The 16,018-nt window shown below is 29.1% G+C and overlaps 2 protein-coding genes across 2 annotated transcripts; both read right to left on the minus strand.

Annotated features, from left to right (window-relative positions):
- Positions 1-6,096: 6,096 nt before the first annotated feature.
- On the minus strand, positions 6,097-7,855 carry LOC105781760 (probable 2-oxoglutarate-dependent dioxygenase AOP1). Its single transcript, XM_012606277.2, has 3 exons — positions 7,396-7,855; positions 6,973-7,291; positions 6,097-6,575 (listed from the first exon to the last, which is right to left on the minus strand). Exons 1-3 carry the CDS (start codon positions 7,773-7,775, stop codon positions 6,303-6,305), a joined length of 972 nt encoding a protein of 323 aa, XP_012461731.1. The 5' UTR covers positions 7,776-7,855; the 3' UTR covers positions 6,097-6,302.
- A 4,337-nt stretch (positions 7,856-12,192) lies between these two features.
- LOC128031847 (probable 2-oxoglutarate-dependent dioxygenase AOP1) lies at positions 12,193-14,162 on the minus strand. Its single transcript, XM_012606273.2, has 3 exons — positions 13,709-14,162; positions 13,045-13,363; positions 12,193-12,681 (listed from the first exon to the last, which is right to left on the minus strand). Exons 1-3 carry the CDS (start codon positions 14,089-14,091, stop codon positions 12,409-12,411), a joined length of 975 nt encoding a protein of 324 aa, XP_012461727.1. The 5' UTR covers positions 14,092-14,162; the 3' UTR covers positions 12,193-12,408.
- Between the last annotated feature and the right edge of the window lie 1,856 nt (positions 14,163-16,018).

Below are 16,018 nucleotides of genomic sequence, written 5' to 3' on the forward strand. Positions count from 1 at the left end.
AATAATAAGGATTTTTTTAAAAAATTTTGGTATTTATAGCTTACTTGAAACGGCGCCGTTTTGGGCCAATGGGTAAGCACAAAAACGGCTTCGTTTTACTAATGGCCAGTCTGACCTGACCCGATTTGTGGAGAATCTGCGTGTTTTCAAATCCAAATGGGCTATTTGCGCAAATGGTCTCTCCACTTTCGTGATGCAATTCAATCAAGTCCCATCTTATTTTCTTTTTTATTTTTTAAATTTCACCCTATAATTTCTGCGTCATTTTATTTTGGCCCATTTTGCAACGCTGCGCATCGGGATCGGGGAAATTTCCTCGTTGGTCCTCATTGTTTTTTGGCACGTTACAATCAGACCCTTATCAGTTTTTTTATTTAGAATTTATACCTTTTAGTTTTGTTATGTTTCAATTAAATCCTTTTATTTACTAAATTTCAACATTTTGAGGTTTTTATTTTTATTTTTTTATTATTTTATTTCGGTTTGTTTGTTTTATTATTTGTTGTTATTATTGTTGTTGTTATTATTATTATCACCCATTTTATTTATTTGCCCATTTAATTAATTTTTATAAATTATTTTTCTTAATACTCATTTGTGTATTTATTTACTTGTATCTTTTAAATTTAATATTTTCTTATTATGCGTTGTATTATTTATTGTTATTATCGTTGTTATTTATTGTTGTTGTTATTATTGTTATTTATTGTTTTATTTATTGTTATTTATTGTTATTATGTTATTTATTGATGTCTCATTCATCGTTATTATGTGTTGTTAATTATGTTCGATAGTTTAATATTTTATTGACATATTTTTAAATATTACATGAATTTTCATCCAAATTAAAAAAAGAAGATTATAAAAATTATTAATAAATAATATTTCATGTTTTGGGATTTGAGAAGATTGCACCCTAACTTACTGGGTTCCAATTTTCCTCGTTGAATCTAAGTAATCGAGTATCTTTTTTAATCAAAGCATATAAATAAAAAGCTCATTCTCGGGGATTTGATATGTTGTGTCCTAACTCATTGGATATGACATTTTGTTCTCTCGAGATGAGGAATTTTTAAATAAAGGCAATATTCTATGTTTGGAATTTTGAGAAATTGTGCCCTAACCTACTGGGCTTCGATTTTTTACTTTCGACACTTAAGACATTAAGTAATCAACTAGGTACCAATTTTGGGCGTATCGAGGGTGCTAATCCTTCCTCATGCGTAACTGACTCCCGAACCCGTTTTCTGGATTTTATAGACAAAAAATTTTCGTTTTATTAAATTTAAAATTTTATTAAAATGATTAAATTATGAGGTGATCCAATCACACCTAAATAAAAAGGATTGCTGGCGACTCTCATGTTCGTTTTCATTTTCAAAATCCAAGTCGACCCGTTTTTCAAAAAAGTTGTTTCGATAGCTTGGCGACTCCACTGTTCGTTTTCATTTTCAAAATCCAAGTCCACCCGTTTTTCAAAAAAGTGGATTGGACAGAAATATATCATGGAAAAGTAAAAACCAAGATGTTGTGACAAGATAAGTATAGGAGGAGAGTATCAAGCCATTGCCTTAATCACTTGTGAACTTATCTAGTTGAAACAGCTTCTTCGGCAATTAAAGTGTGAAATTGACAGCCTAGTGCAGTTGATATGTGATAATCAAACAACTCGACATATTTCTACGAATTCGATGTTTCAAGAAAGGACAAAACCCATAGAAATTGATTGTCACTTTGTTAGATAGAAAATTGAGGCAAAGTGTATTACCACTGGTTTTATCACTTCTAATGATCAGCTAGCAGATGTCCTCACTAAATCTCTTAGAAACCTTGGACTGACTATATATGTAACAAGCTAGGAGCATATGATTTATATGCTCCAGGTTAAAGGGGAGTGTTATTATATGCATAATCTTAGGATATGATTTAGGATTTGCACTCTCTGTATAGTAGGTTGAAAATTAGGTAATTGCAAATTATTTTGCTTATTTTTCGTATATTCTTTCATGTATAAATTGTTATGATTATGTGTTTTTGTGTAGTGATTTTGTTAGTCTACTTGCAATCTATGAATTGATTAAATAAATAAAGTTTCACAATTAATTTATTATATCTTTGTATAATTATCCTCAATGATTTTTGCATAAAAATTAAAATGAATAAGAAAATATTAGCTCATTGAATATTTAAGGATTTAACTAATATTAAGTTGCATTATATGGTGAGACTATGATGCGAGAAGACAACTTATATTAGTAGGTAACTTAAATTGTTTGTAGTCAATGGAATTAAAAATGAGCAATTGATTCATGGGGACTATTAGGTTATTTATTGGTCCAATTAGGGAGATACATTGTCTCGGGTGTTAGAGCAATTGACTCCCAAAAAATAAGAACATAGGTGTGATTGACAATACATCAGATGGAACTTGAGTAGAATTTATCCTGAATCCATTTATGAAATTATTCACTTGAGATATTCATGGTGTGACTTACCTCAATCCCGAGTAAGTGGTTGACCATGTGTACCTAACTCATATACTTTGATACACTGAGAGTCTGTGTTCCTTTGGTATCAAAGTCAAAAGTTAGATTATTAGGTATATGACTTATGTATGGCATGACTTCACTTACAATAGTGGAATTCATAATTCGGTTAAACAGTAATTGATATCTTCTCATGTGCAATGCATGAACTATGAGAAAGGAACGTGGTCACGGGTCATTCGTTTAGGACAAATGTTTATGACTATGATCTGTTTGCAATGATCCTTTCATCATGGAAGATGCAATTGTAACCATGAGATAAAAATAGGATTGAAATGGGTGAACAGATTTATAACCCTATGGGATCAAGGATATCCTATAAGGTTAACACATAAATGACAAGGTTATTGGACAAAAGCATAAATCTAATTTGCTTTCATAATGATATATAATGAGGAGATCAGTCATGATACTTTTAGTGGATTGACTCTATGACTAAATAATTTTTTATTTATAGACATAGAGTTAGAACTTAATTACAAATTATTTGAGCTCTAATTATATATGTATTATTGCTCCCTCCGCTAGCTAACCACAACTCTATAAGGATTGCTAATAAGAACTGATATGATGAATGAATGAAAATGATGCATGAGAAATAAGTTGCATGGATTATTATTCGCAGTAAATGCATTTTCTTGAAGGAGCAAAAGACAACTTAGAAATTAATTTAATTTTTTAGATTATTATTTAATTAAATTTAATTAAATATTTAAGTCCAAAGTGAAATTTTAAATTAATTAGTCAACGCAGTTTTACTAAATAGCATTATTAAATTTAGGCTAAATGCTCAAATTGGGGCCTAACCTTTTAGGAGTTACTCATAAAAAGGCTAAACATTTCTAAATGCTCATATAAGGGCCTAACATTTACAAAAGTGTCCAAACGAAAGCCAAAACTTTCGAAATGCTTAAAAAAGGGCCAAAACTTTTTGAAAGTGCTCAAATAAGAGCCGAACCTTTTTAAAAGTGCTCAAATAAAGGCTTTCAAATTATTGTATATCATGTATCAAATTATGTTTTTATTATTTTCTTTTATTTTCAAGCAATATTTGATTCAACTGTCATGTATTCTATTCCAAATACGTTAGAATTTACCTAATTTTTACTCAAATTGGGTTGAAGTACGTGGAAAACCCTTATTTAAATATATTTTTATAAAGGTTAGGCCCTTATATGAACATTTTAAAAGTTTTGGCCCTAATGTGAGCAACCCCTTAACGGTTGGGTCTTAATTTGAGCATTTAGCATTAAATTTATTTACTCATGGATTCAAATATAGTAAAGTAGTCATGAATTTGACACAATTAGAATTGAGTTGAAAAATTAATTTAATTAGATTAATTAATATTTTGGGAATAAAAAATTAGTCATTGGATTGAATAATTATATAAGCTTATTTTAAATTAATTTAAAATTGAACTACACATATAATTGTACCTAATATATGAAAGTCCCAATGAACTAATTCATTAGGGAAGTGGGCCACACATACAAGTCTCCCTGAGCTGTCATCCACCTTAGTTGAAGTTCTAGTAGAACTCATTTTTTTATTAAAATATTATTTTTTTCCTTTTTTCTATTCTAGTAGAACTCTTGTGTTTTCTTTCCCTATAAGAATTAGGGGCTGCCAAAAAAAGACACAAATGAATACGAGTATACTCTGTCGAATTTTAGTGAAAATTTTAATTGCGTTATTTTCTTTAAGTTAAATAAATTTTAATTTGGTGAGTACTTGTGGTATAAATTTGTCAGATTATAATTGCATAAGATTGAATTTACCGATTTTGGATTCCCCTTAAGAAATTTGACTAATCCCATTTGAAAGTCTCGTTTTTCATCGTGTGTTTAGTTCTTTCTATAGAGCCACTCTCTAAGCATCTAAGGGTTCAAGAATAGTGAAAAAGATTATTCAAGCTAAAAGGATTTAGATGTTGGATTCAAGATTTGATGAAATCTCATTGACTCAAAACACATTTACTAAATTTGATGACATTTATTACTATAAATATCACAACCAAAATTCAATTTTATAATAAAAATAAAAATAAAATCTTACCATGCAACAAAATTATTTTTCATAACTTATTTTTCCCACAAAAGTACCCTAACGACAAAAATTTAGCTTCAACTCTTCCTTTCACTTTCTCTTTGTCTCTATTTTCTTCTCAAGACAGCAGCCTCCTTTTTCCTTCTTTCTCCTCTCGAAATTCACAATTAATTTTGTGTTTCTTGTAAGGTTAATATAATTTTTAGTCATTAAATTTGATAATTAAATCAATTTTGGTATTTATATATTTTCGTCCACTTGTTATATGTACTTTTTAATTAGGTTTATTTTGATCGTTAACATTGAATTCAATTAAGATTTGATGATGTATCACTTTGAAATTTTATCACATCATCACCTTAAAATTAAAAAGAATAATGTATCATATCATCCAACTTTTACATTTGAAAAATAAAAAATATAAGTACCAAAATGTAGCATTCACCATTTATGTATTGTCGTTGACAAATAATTTAAATTTTGCATTTACATGAAAAATCTGAATCGAATTCTTCAACCATTGTATATTCTTGTGAAAATATTATTCTTTATTCAGTTTAACATGTGGTGTTGGCAGCTCCACGTTGCTAGCCTAAAACCAGTCACCTGCATATATTAAAATATTTAACTTTTCACATTAGGGTGTACCAAAATTATTTTCAACGTTTTCGTTAGAAAACATATATATCAAAAAAATTAATTTTTTAAGAATGAGAATAATTTTTTTCTAAAAATATAATATATATATATATAATTTAAATTAAATGTCGTATCATCATACATATTATTTTATTTAAAAAACATCAAATTTTCTATCCACTTAATAATAAAATTAATAATGAACTTTTTGGAGCAGTGTTAGCCGCTATGGCAGAGGATTGTAGAGGGTTGCTGCGCAATAAGTAAGAAACTTCAGCGAAAAGGAAGAACGGTTAGGGAAGTGAGTGGGTTAGGGAGGTAGATGCTAAAAAAGAACGGTAAGAATTGGGTAAATGCATTTCAATATGGGTAGATTGGTAAACGAAATCGAATGGGTGAAGAGAACTTGGCCATAACTGGGATGCCTTGAGAAACAAAGTTCTAGAAAGGTCGGTTAGAACATCGGAAATGATAGCTTAAAAAGAGAAATGAGGGAGAGTGACCAACAAGTTTTGGTGGCTGGCTGCGGCATTGTCTTAGGGCCTTAGAAAAATGTAGGATTAAGTTTACGATAAGAGCTTTTAGGCTGATAGGGCCTTGGATTGTTTTGTTTTAGGGATTTTTAGTTAGAAAGGTGTTTAATTTGGGATTTATGAATTTTGTTATTAATTTATGTTTTGGTGCTATCCTTTTAATAATAACCAGCATTTTTCTTAAAAAAATTAATAAAATTAATATCACTCAATTCTTGACTCGTAACTCAATCAATTATTTTATAATAATAAAGTTGTGTAATTAGCTCTCAAATTCAAACATCAATGCATGCATGGCTTCAAATCTTCAAGTTCAATGAGTAGGCGTCTTGTTCAGTCCATGAACTGCAATCTTATTGATTTCATAAAACCAACATTACTCAACATAGTAGATTTAGTAGTACACAATTATAACAAAATATAACATGGTAATACAGTTCGAGAACGTAGATCTCGAGTATAGGACTCAATTTATTATTTGTAACATTAATTTAAAACCAAAACCAAACTTTTACTTGTCTATATGAGCATGATTTTAATTGGAAACTGGTGGTGAGAGGCCAGCAAAGACATGGAGCAACTCCCCGTTGTCGATGTGCCTTGCAGGATCGGAAAAGGCATAAAGGAAGAACTCCATGAAATCTAAGTCCTTGAAAAGCCGAGGATGTTGGTCATCTATAAACTCTTTGGGTGTCTTGATTATAGTACCCTCATTTGGAATGACGAAAGCTGCTATAGAGTATCGATCTTTGTCTCCGCTCATCATCACTCTGTGATTCACTGATTTCAATCTCCCATTGCTCCAAGCCTTCAATTTTTAAAATCAATATCAATAAGTATTTTTTGATAAATCTTCACTTTCAACATCAATAAATTAATTTCTCTGTATTTTTTTTATCATGAGCAAGGTAAAAGGGTTATTCAAAATTTTGAACCCAAAATCTTATGTTAATATCATAAAGTATTTTATGATCATTATTCACGTTAAAACTTTTTAATCTAATTGAAGAGCAAGAAGAAGAGTTGTCCATGATTTTTATCCAAGACTTAATCAAACTCGGGACTTGCAAACAATGCCATGGGACAAGCCCCGCCCCAAGAAAAAGGCAAAAATTCATTCTAACTTAATTCTAACCCTTATGTTTTATTCACATAGATTATTTATGTTAAATTTTGAATAAATTAAATAATAAATATATATATACCTTGAGGGGATCTCCAACCACAAATACAAAGGAAGAAGGAGATAAATTAGTTAGCTTGATCCATTGACCATCATTGACCTCAATTTCCAGTCCTGAAATTTGATCCTCACAAATGAGTGTGCTTACTGGTTTATCAGTATGAGCAAAGAGTCCTCTTTCATACTCTCCTGGTGGAGGGGCCATATATTTCATCATCCGCACCAACGTTGTGTAGTTCATCTTCAATGAGTCATCCCCTAATCCATAACTATCAATTAACATTAACCAAATTAACTTGTTCAACTCCTCCATTTGCGTCCCTAGGGTATGAATAGTGTCACTGAAAACACAATATCAAAATAAAAAAAAAGTCAATAATTCAAACTCACTCATTAGAGAACAACCCAACCCACAGAATTAGGAAGGTAAAAGGATTTTTCTTACGAAAAGTGTGGGTGACCATTAGGCCACATAAGTTGAGCAAAACTTTTAACAGAGTCATAGTTGGAGGCATCTCCAACTCCAAAGCCTTCATACAACACAGAAACCTGCTTGCATGGTCCAACCCAACCATGGTAAGGCATGGGACTATTATTCTTCTGTTTCGTCTCCACTGGGAGCTCAACCATTTCTTTCATCAACCCAAACGCATCCTCTCGGAGTTTAGTCGATACCTTTTCATATACCACCTCGAAACAACCGAAAGTCTCACAAGCCTCTTGAACCCTCTTGCACAAACGGTTCCATCCTTCAGTTCCTCGCTTCAAATCCGATGAACGGAACTCAATGGCTGGGAACTCAATTTCAGGATTGACACCCGGCATGTTCGTAACTTTTCTTTTATGCTCTAAGGAAATGTTTTCTTAAACTAAATCAGCTTGTAAACTAACTTGGTTTCTCTTTGGGTAGGGATTTACCTCTATTTATAGTTTTTCTCAATGGTGGCGGGGCAAAGTGAAATATCCAAGCAAAACGAAGGGGCTGCTCTGGTCAAAGCAAACTTTATACGCTACTTAAAACATATAAAAAAAGAGATTGAATTCAAACTTCATGGATTAAAAAAATGGAAATAATACTAAGTTTTATTTATCTTTTTCACATCTAAATTTTCATATTTCCACTGTACCAAAAATAAAGAAATAAATCCATTCATTTTTTGTCTACTCAAGAAAACTAAATATAGTCAAAGTAAACAAAGCCAGCTAGAAGAAAACAGTTTCATACTTAAAATGACGAAAGAACCACCTCATGGATGTCTACTCTATCCGCTGTCCATTTTTTATATCAAATTCTCGCCCTGCAATGCCATGCTCTGCAAGACAGGCACCATAGTTTTCAAAATCTTATTCGTGGCTCAGTCAATCAAACCATTCATTTTTTATTTAATTACTTGGATTATAAAAATTAAAAATATATATATATATAAAAAGTTTTAATCAATTTACGGATCTATCGATCCAATCCCTTATATTGAACCGATACATATAACCAATGCATGAAATTGTGATTCCAACTTTGATTTTATTTTATTTAGTTATTTGAAATGGAGAATAAATTTAAAACTCTACTTTTTTTTAAGAAAATTTAAAACTCTATTTAATATTTTAAATAAATGTATAATATAATGGTATTGATTTTAAATTTACAAGTTGTCGTAATTTAACTTTTCTAGAACTTGTCGATTGAATTTTAGTTTGATTAATATGGGTATTATTGTCAAGGACGTGAGTTCGAGTGTGCTGAAGTACATTATCTTCCTGTTTATAATTTTTGAAGAGGCTATGAATAATTTTAAGTATTATGTCACAAAAAATAGATATGACCAAATCTATAACGAGATTATTTTTCTCTCCTGTGTAGAGTAAATAAATATAGATGTTGACTGCTCACCTCCTCCATTTATAGAAGAAAAGAAATATTTCCATTTAAAAGGAAAAACGACGAGGGTTCAAATTTATAAATTCAAGACGATAAATCTAGTTTTGGTTTGATGTATAATGTGAAATGTTGATATTTACGTGGTACTAAATTCCATTTTGGCATGTGGAAAATTTTATTCAAGTAAAGACAAATGTATTTCTATATACATTTAAAAGAAATACACATTTTGTCCTTGTACCAGTGCGAAAATAAATTAATTTTACGTGGAAATCATTTTAATTATTTCCAACAAAACGACATATTTTAAATTTGTGTGGAAATAATTTTAAGGTTTGTATGTTAAAAAAGTCTTTAAGAAATTGCAAAAAAAAATCAGTTAAGCTTGTGTTTTAAATTTGTATTTAATTAAGTTTTTCTTATTAATTAATATAATCAATTAAGTCCTCCGTCAACGGTTTTTGTTATTGACTACGTTGAGTGTTACAATAAATTGAAGAATCAATCAGATAGTAACACGTGGTAATTTATGGTTTAATTTAATATTTTTCATTAAAATGATCAAAACTCATTAGAGAATTATAATATATATATATATATATATAAATCAGAAAAAGAATTATCAAAAATATAAGAATTATTAAATATCAAAATAATAAAATATATGAAAATTAATATAAACTTATAAATATTATAAAAAATATAAGATTCTAATAAATTATAAAAAATCTTTAAAATTTTATAAAAAAAAGTATTAAAATTATATAAAACCATCAAAACAATAAAAATATATTAAAATTGATATAAACCTATAAAATTATAAAAAAATAATATAAAATTAAACTAGACAGGATTAATCAGTTGGACAGATTAAACCAAAATCAATAAGGGTATTGATTCGAAGAAAACCATTAGAGCGGTTGACCTAGAAACTGAACAGTTGAATCGATTTTTTATTTTTTTAATATTTTATTTAATTGAACTTGACGGATCAACCGAACTGACAAACCGATGGCTTGATGGTTTGATCAGTAGTCCAATTTTGAAAACCTTAGTTAGAATATTTCATTCTGACATATGCTAATAGTTGGATAATAAAATTTTGATTTGATAAAAATATTAAAAATACAAAAAAATTTTAATCCTCCGATTCCCAATTCAACTAGTCTAATAACTTTCCTCGACCGATACCCTTGTCGATTTCGGGCCAACCGGTCCAATTCAAGATGTTATGATTTTTTTTTATAATTTTTATAAATTTGTATTGATTTTAGTATTTTTATAATTTTTTTGTTATCTTTTAAGATTTTAATACGCTTTTTTAAAATTTTAAACATTTTAAATAAGTTTGATTGATGTTGTAATTTAGAATTGATTGGACTTTTTATATTTTATAATATTTATAAGTTTTATAGTTTTTTATAATTTTATATCAATTTTAATATTATATTTTGATATTTTTAGAAGAATATTAGATTAAACCAAAATGTCATATGTCACCATCCGATTAATCTATTAATTTATTTTAATAATCAATATAGGTAATGACGGAAACTATTAATGAAAAATTTTAATAGATTATTTTAATTAACAATCTAGTCTTAGGTGGATGGAAATTTAATGTAGCTGGTGCAATTGAAGATAAAGCATTTTCTTTATTGCTAGTTGCAATATTCCAACTTCCTAAAACCACATCAAAATTATGACGATTCATATTTACTAATTCAACACAAATATTGGAAAATATTAAGCCCAAAATTTTCTGTAATAAATAGTTTTTGAGGAAATTTCCGTTATAAATATTAGACCTTTCGTTTTCCTTGTATCTAATAGAACAAATATGGTAACACATAACATTAACCAGGAAAGTGCAGTGGTCAAAAATATAAAAAGTAAAAATCGGTTATATAACGTATTAAACCAAACAACTTATTTATTCTCCTAATTTATTCTAAAATTTTTAGGGTGAATTTAAATTGGCGGTGTAAAAATAATAGTGACGATAAAATTAGATACTGTAACGACACTAGTGTGAAACAAAAAATAAATTAAAAACACCACACTTCACCGTCAATCCAAATTATGTTAGTTTCTATATTTCCATAATATGAAAAAGATATACTTCAATCCATATGTCGTCTCGTAGATAACTATGAAAACCAAATATGATGACGTCAGCTAGAAGAGAATATAGGTGTTGGTGAGTTGGATAAGTCGTCTCATTTAATTTCTTTCAAAAATAGTTTTGAAAGAATAAAAATAAAATTCTCTAGACAACTAGAGCTATAATGCATTAAACAAAATTCATCATCAAACTTTTAAAAAAGATCTCGATATATCAATTTTTACTAAAACACCCTCCATACCATTACTTTGCTTGTGAAAATATCTTCAAACTGAAATTCAGTCAACTATAGTTAGCGCCACGATGAATAACCCCAATCAATTTCCGTAACTCTCTCCATATTTGGTTTCAATTTCTAGCCCTACAATACAATACTAGCAAAGGGACTCATGACCATTCATATATTATGATGGCTCACTTATTTTCTTTTTTTCTCGGCAAACTCCATAATTTATTCATAATAATTGTAACTGAGATTAGTTATTATGGTAGAAATGAATTTATGTAATAAATAAATTTATCAAAAATATATAAATTAAAAATAAAGTTTTGGTTTAATGGTAAAATATGAATGTTGAAAACTATAAAATTTTAGGTTCAAACTTTATTATATGTGTATATTTTTCTATATAAAAAGATATAAGCTGGAAAAATATCCTCAAAATAATACAATTTACATTATAAAGTACGAATTTTTTGTCATTATCTAGTTGAGTTGGTACCCAGTTAACTTGTGACACCAACTCAACTAAGTGCTTAATACATAATAAAGTTTTTTTTTCAATAGTATATAATAGTTTGGGTGTACCTCGCATTTATCGGACACTTTGCAAACACCTTAGATGAGATTCAGCGAGCAACTGAAGAAGGGCCAAAACAGGCCTGACATCACGACGCGATGAAAATTCCAGGCAGATGCGGCATCGACGTCTTGACGAGGAGAGACGACACGTCACGACGTGTTCTCCTATTAGGCAACCACGATTTAGACTCCAAGCAAGATTTCTTTTCCCAGTTGGACTTCGATTACTTTAGAGTTATTTTAGTGTGATTAGACCTCTAATCTAAGCCTATTTAAAAGGCCTTTGTAACCCTGATTCAGACACGCTAATCAGCAAGGACCGTATCTTAGAGTGATAAGATGTAGTCGCATATTAATTTTGGTGAGAATTTCGTGATAATTATGGAAAATTTTATAATGTTATTTACTATAAATAATGTCGGGATATTGACACGTGTTATTATAATTTCTATATAATTAATTAATCGAAAAGTACATATAAATAGACTCAATTGTACAATATTTAGTAACCTTTGGTACAATACAATTATAAAATTATTACTAACCATAACATAGTAGTACAATACAAGAACGCAAATCTCGAGTATAGAACTCAGTTTATTATTTGTAACATTGATTTTACTGGATTTTACTTGTCGATATGGGCATGATTTTAATTGGAAACTGGTGGTGAGAGGCCAGCAAAGACATGGAGCAACTCCCCGTTGTCGATGTGCTTTGCTGGGTCGGAAAAGGCAAAAAGGAAGAAATCCATGAAATCGAAGTCCTTGAAAAGCCGAGGATGTTGGTCATCTATAAGCTCTTCGGGTGTCCTGATTATAGTACCCTCATTTGGAATGACAAAGGCTGCTATAGAGTATCGATCTTTGTCTCCGCTCATCATCACTCTGTGATTTACTGATTTCAACCTCCCATTACTCCATGCCTTCAATTTCCAAAATCAACATCAATAAGTATAAATTTTATGATAAGTATTCACATTCAACATCAATAATCTAAAATATATTATGAGCATGGTAAACAAGTTATTCAAAATTTAAACTCGAGATTTAATTTCAAAATATTACTAAATAGTTTATGGTAATTGTTCACATTATCTATATATAACTTATTTTACTGTTTAAAAAATAAAATTTTCTCTCATTAATAAAGTAATTCTAAATTGTAAAATATTTGAACTTAATTATCGTATAAAATTTTATTATATTTCATGTTTTATTCATATAGATCATATAATTTAAGTTTTTATTAAATTAAAATTGAATATTAATCATATATAGAAACATACCTTGAGAGGATCTCCAACTACAAAAACAAAAGAAGAAGGAGATAGATTGGTCAACTTGATCCATTGGCCGTCGTTGACCTCAATTTCCAATCCTGAAACTTGATCCTCACAAATAAGTGTACTGACTGGTTTATCAGTATGAGCAAAAAGTCCTCTCTCATACTCCCCTGGTGGAGGAGCCATGTATTTCATCATCCGCACTAATGTTGTGTAGTTCAACTTCAGTGAGTCATCTCCTAATCCATAGCTATCAATTAGCATTAACCAGATTAACTTGTTTAGCTCCTCCATTTGTGTTCCCATGGTATATATAGTGTCGCTGAGAAAAAAAAATCAAATAATTTATATGATTTGTAAGATTTAAAATTTTATCACCAATCTTTTGACACTCCACTATGATTTAGTCGACAACCTAAAATTTAACTTAATGATTCATATAATACCAGTACTTATAATTCCTTATCATATTATGAACATCTAATATTTAAAAATAGATATTGTCAATTCTAAATAAAAAAATTTATTTGATTAATCTGAATTCAAACTCTACTTGATTTAATTATAAAAATTCAATAACTTAGAACTCACTCAACTCAACTCAAACTAGAAATTATCAAAACCAACCCAACCCGTAAAATTAGAAAAGTCGAAGAATTATTGTTACCAAAAGTGTGGGTGACCTTCAGGCCACATAAGTTGAGTAAAACTTTTAACACAATCATAGTTGGAGGCATTTCCAATTCCGAAGCCTTCATACAACAAAGAAACTTGCTCGCATGGTCCAACCCAGCCATGGTAAGGCATGGGACTAGTGTTCTTTTGTTTCCGTTCCACCGGGACCTCAACCAATTCTTTCATCAACCCAAAAGTCTCTTCTCGGACTTTCGTCGATATCGTATCATACACCACCTCAAAACAACCGAATTTCTCACAAGCCTCTTGAACCTTTTTGCACAAATGGCGCCATCCATCGGTTCCTCGCTTCAAATCTGATGAACGGAACTCAATGGCTGGAAACTCAATCTCAGCATTGACAGTGACACCCATGTTCTTAATTTTTTTTTTATACTCTCAAGGAAAGGTTTAACCTTGAACTAAATTAGCTTGTTAATTAACTTGGTTTTCTTTACGTAGAGATTTAGGTCTATTTATAGCTTGTAAATTAACTTCCCAATTTTTTAATTTGATTATCCAAGCGCAGGAAACTTTGTACGCTACTGAATATAAAATATAAAATATAAAATAGATATTAAGGGTTGAATTCAAATAATACTATTTTATATAGGGTATCAAATCAATCAACATATTAACCTAACTATAAATAAGATTACCCCACACAGATTGAAGATTATACAAGCAAAATAAAGTTGAAGAATCAAATTTCATTTCATCCATTAAAACTTGTATTGTATAAAATTTAATTAAAAATAAACGCATGCTAATTTTTTAATTTCATTTCTAATGGACAGAATAACAACCTGTGCATTAAATCCAATAACTTGTAATTGCAAAAGAAATCAAACTTGTTGATTCTTGATCAATTGGTCAAATTAATCTTATTCTTTTTCCAATTCATGATTTAATTTTCACATTTCACAATATGAAACAGAAATAAAGAGAAAGTATTGTATGAAACTACGATTTTATGTCATCTCTATACATTTTCAATAGGAGCATAATAAATCTGATTTTTAGCTTTTTGCTCCTGAAAAAGTTCAAATCCAACTAAAAATGCTAAAAGTTAAGAGAAAAAATCTGATTTGTCATGTTCCTATTGAAAAGGGATAAAAATGACATGAATTCACAACTTCATAAAATCCCTTCAACATAAATAAATAAGTCTAAGTCATTCATGTTTATAGTCTCGTAGGCACAAAAACACAGACAAGGTTAGCTAAAATAAAACATGTTGGTTATAATGGAAAAATGTGAATGTATTTAAATCCATTCATATCTTTTAATATTTTAATATATATAAATTTTATTTAATAATTAATAATTTTATATAGGTCATTATATTTTTATTATTTAAATATAAATAAATTAACATATTTTTAAATGTAATTATTTGATACATTACCTATGTGATTTTTAAATTCCACGAGTAAATTGAAGGTGTAACAAGTGTCACATTTATTTATATATTTAAGTTTTTTTACTATACCCGATAATACACTTGTCAAACCCTCAATCCACTTATGGAGTGTAAAACCTCTGCATAAATTTCTATTTGTAATAGGGTGAATATTTGGTATAATAACAATTTTTTTTCACAAGTAGTCTTGAAAAATCTCTTTTTTTTAAAAATATTTTTAATATTTCACCATATCCTTATAGGATATTTGTCAACTTTAACCTTACAAAATAGTTAGTAAGTATAATATCTATTAGAATAAAACATTAAAATATAAAATGACAATTAACCAAGCAAAACCAGAGGCGCCCACTTGTCCAAAAATAAAATGATACAGTGCTTAGTAGTATATTAAGACTTGTAGAGGTTGAATATTCAAATTTTATCAATTAAAATGTTGACTCAGTTTTTAGTATTACTTATAGCAGTTTTGGATTAGTACCAATTGGTTGTCATACGTAAGTTGGTAAATTTTGATAATAAAATTAATTCCGCTAAGATTTCTGTTATTATTTTGGATGATTTTCATTCATCCATGATATTTGAATTATACGTACTCATATATCTTGGATGTAATGGATTAAACTAAGAAGAATATCTTGAGCTATTTGAAGATATTCTTTGTACATATTATCCTACTTGTTTCGACACAAGATTGGTTGTAAATGATATATTACATATATATTGGGATGACTTTTATAAGTTATGTACTAAATTGAGAGAATTTATTCTTGTTCATTGAGTAATAATCAAGTGTGTGACTTAGTGTCATAAGTTTATTTTCGAAAGGAAAACTTAAAGGGAAGTGTCTAAATCTTAGATACAAAGGTAAGAAATCTA

This window comes from Gossypium raimondii, chromosome 13 (assembly GCF_025698545.1).
Source record: "Gossypium raimondii isolate GPD5lz chromosome 13, ASM2569854v1, whole genome shotgun sequence".
In the NCBI taxonomy this organism is placed as follows: domain Eukaryota; kingdom Viridiplantae; phylum Streptophyta; class Magnoliopsida; order Malvales; family Malvaceae; genus Gossypium; species Gossypium raimondii.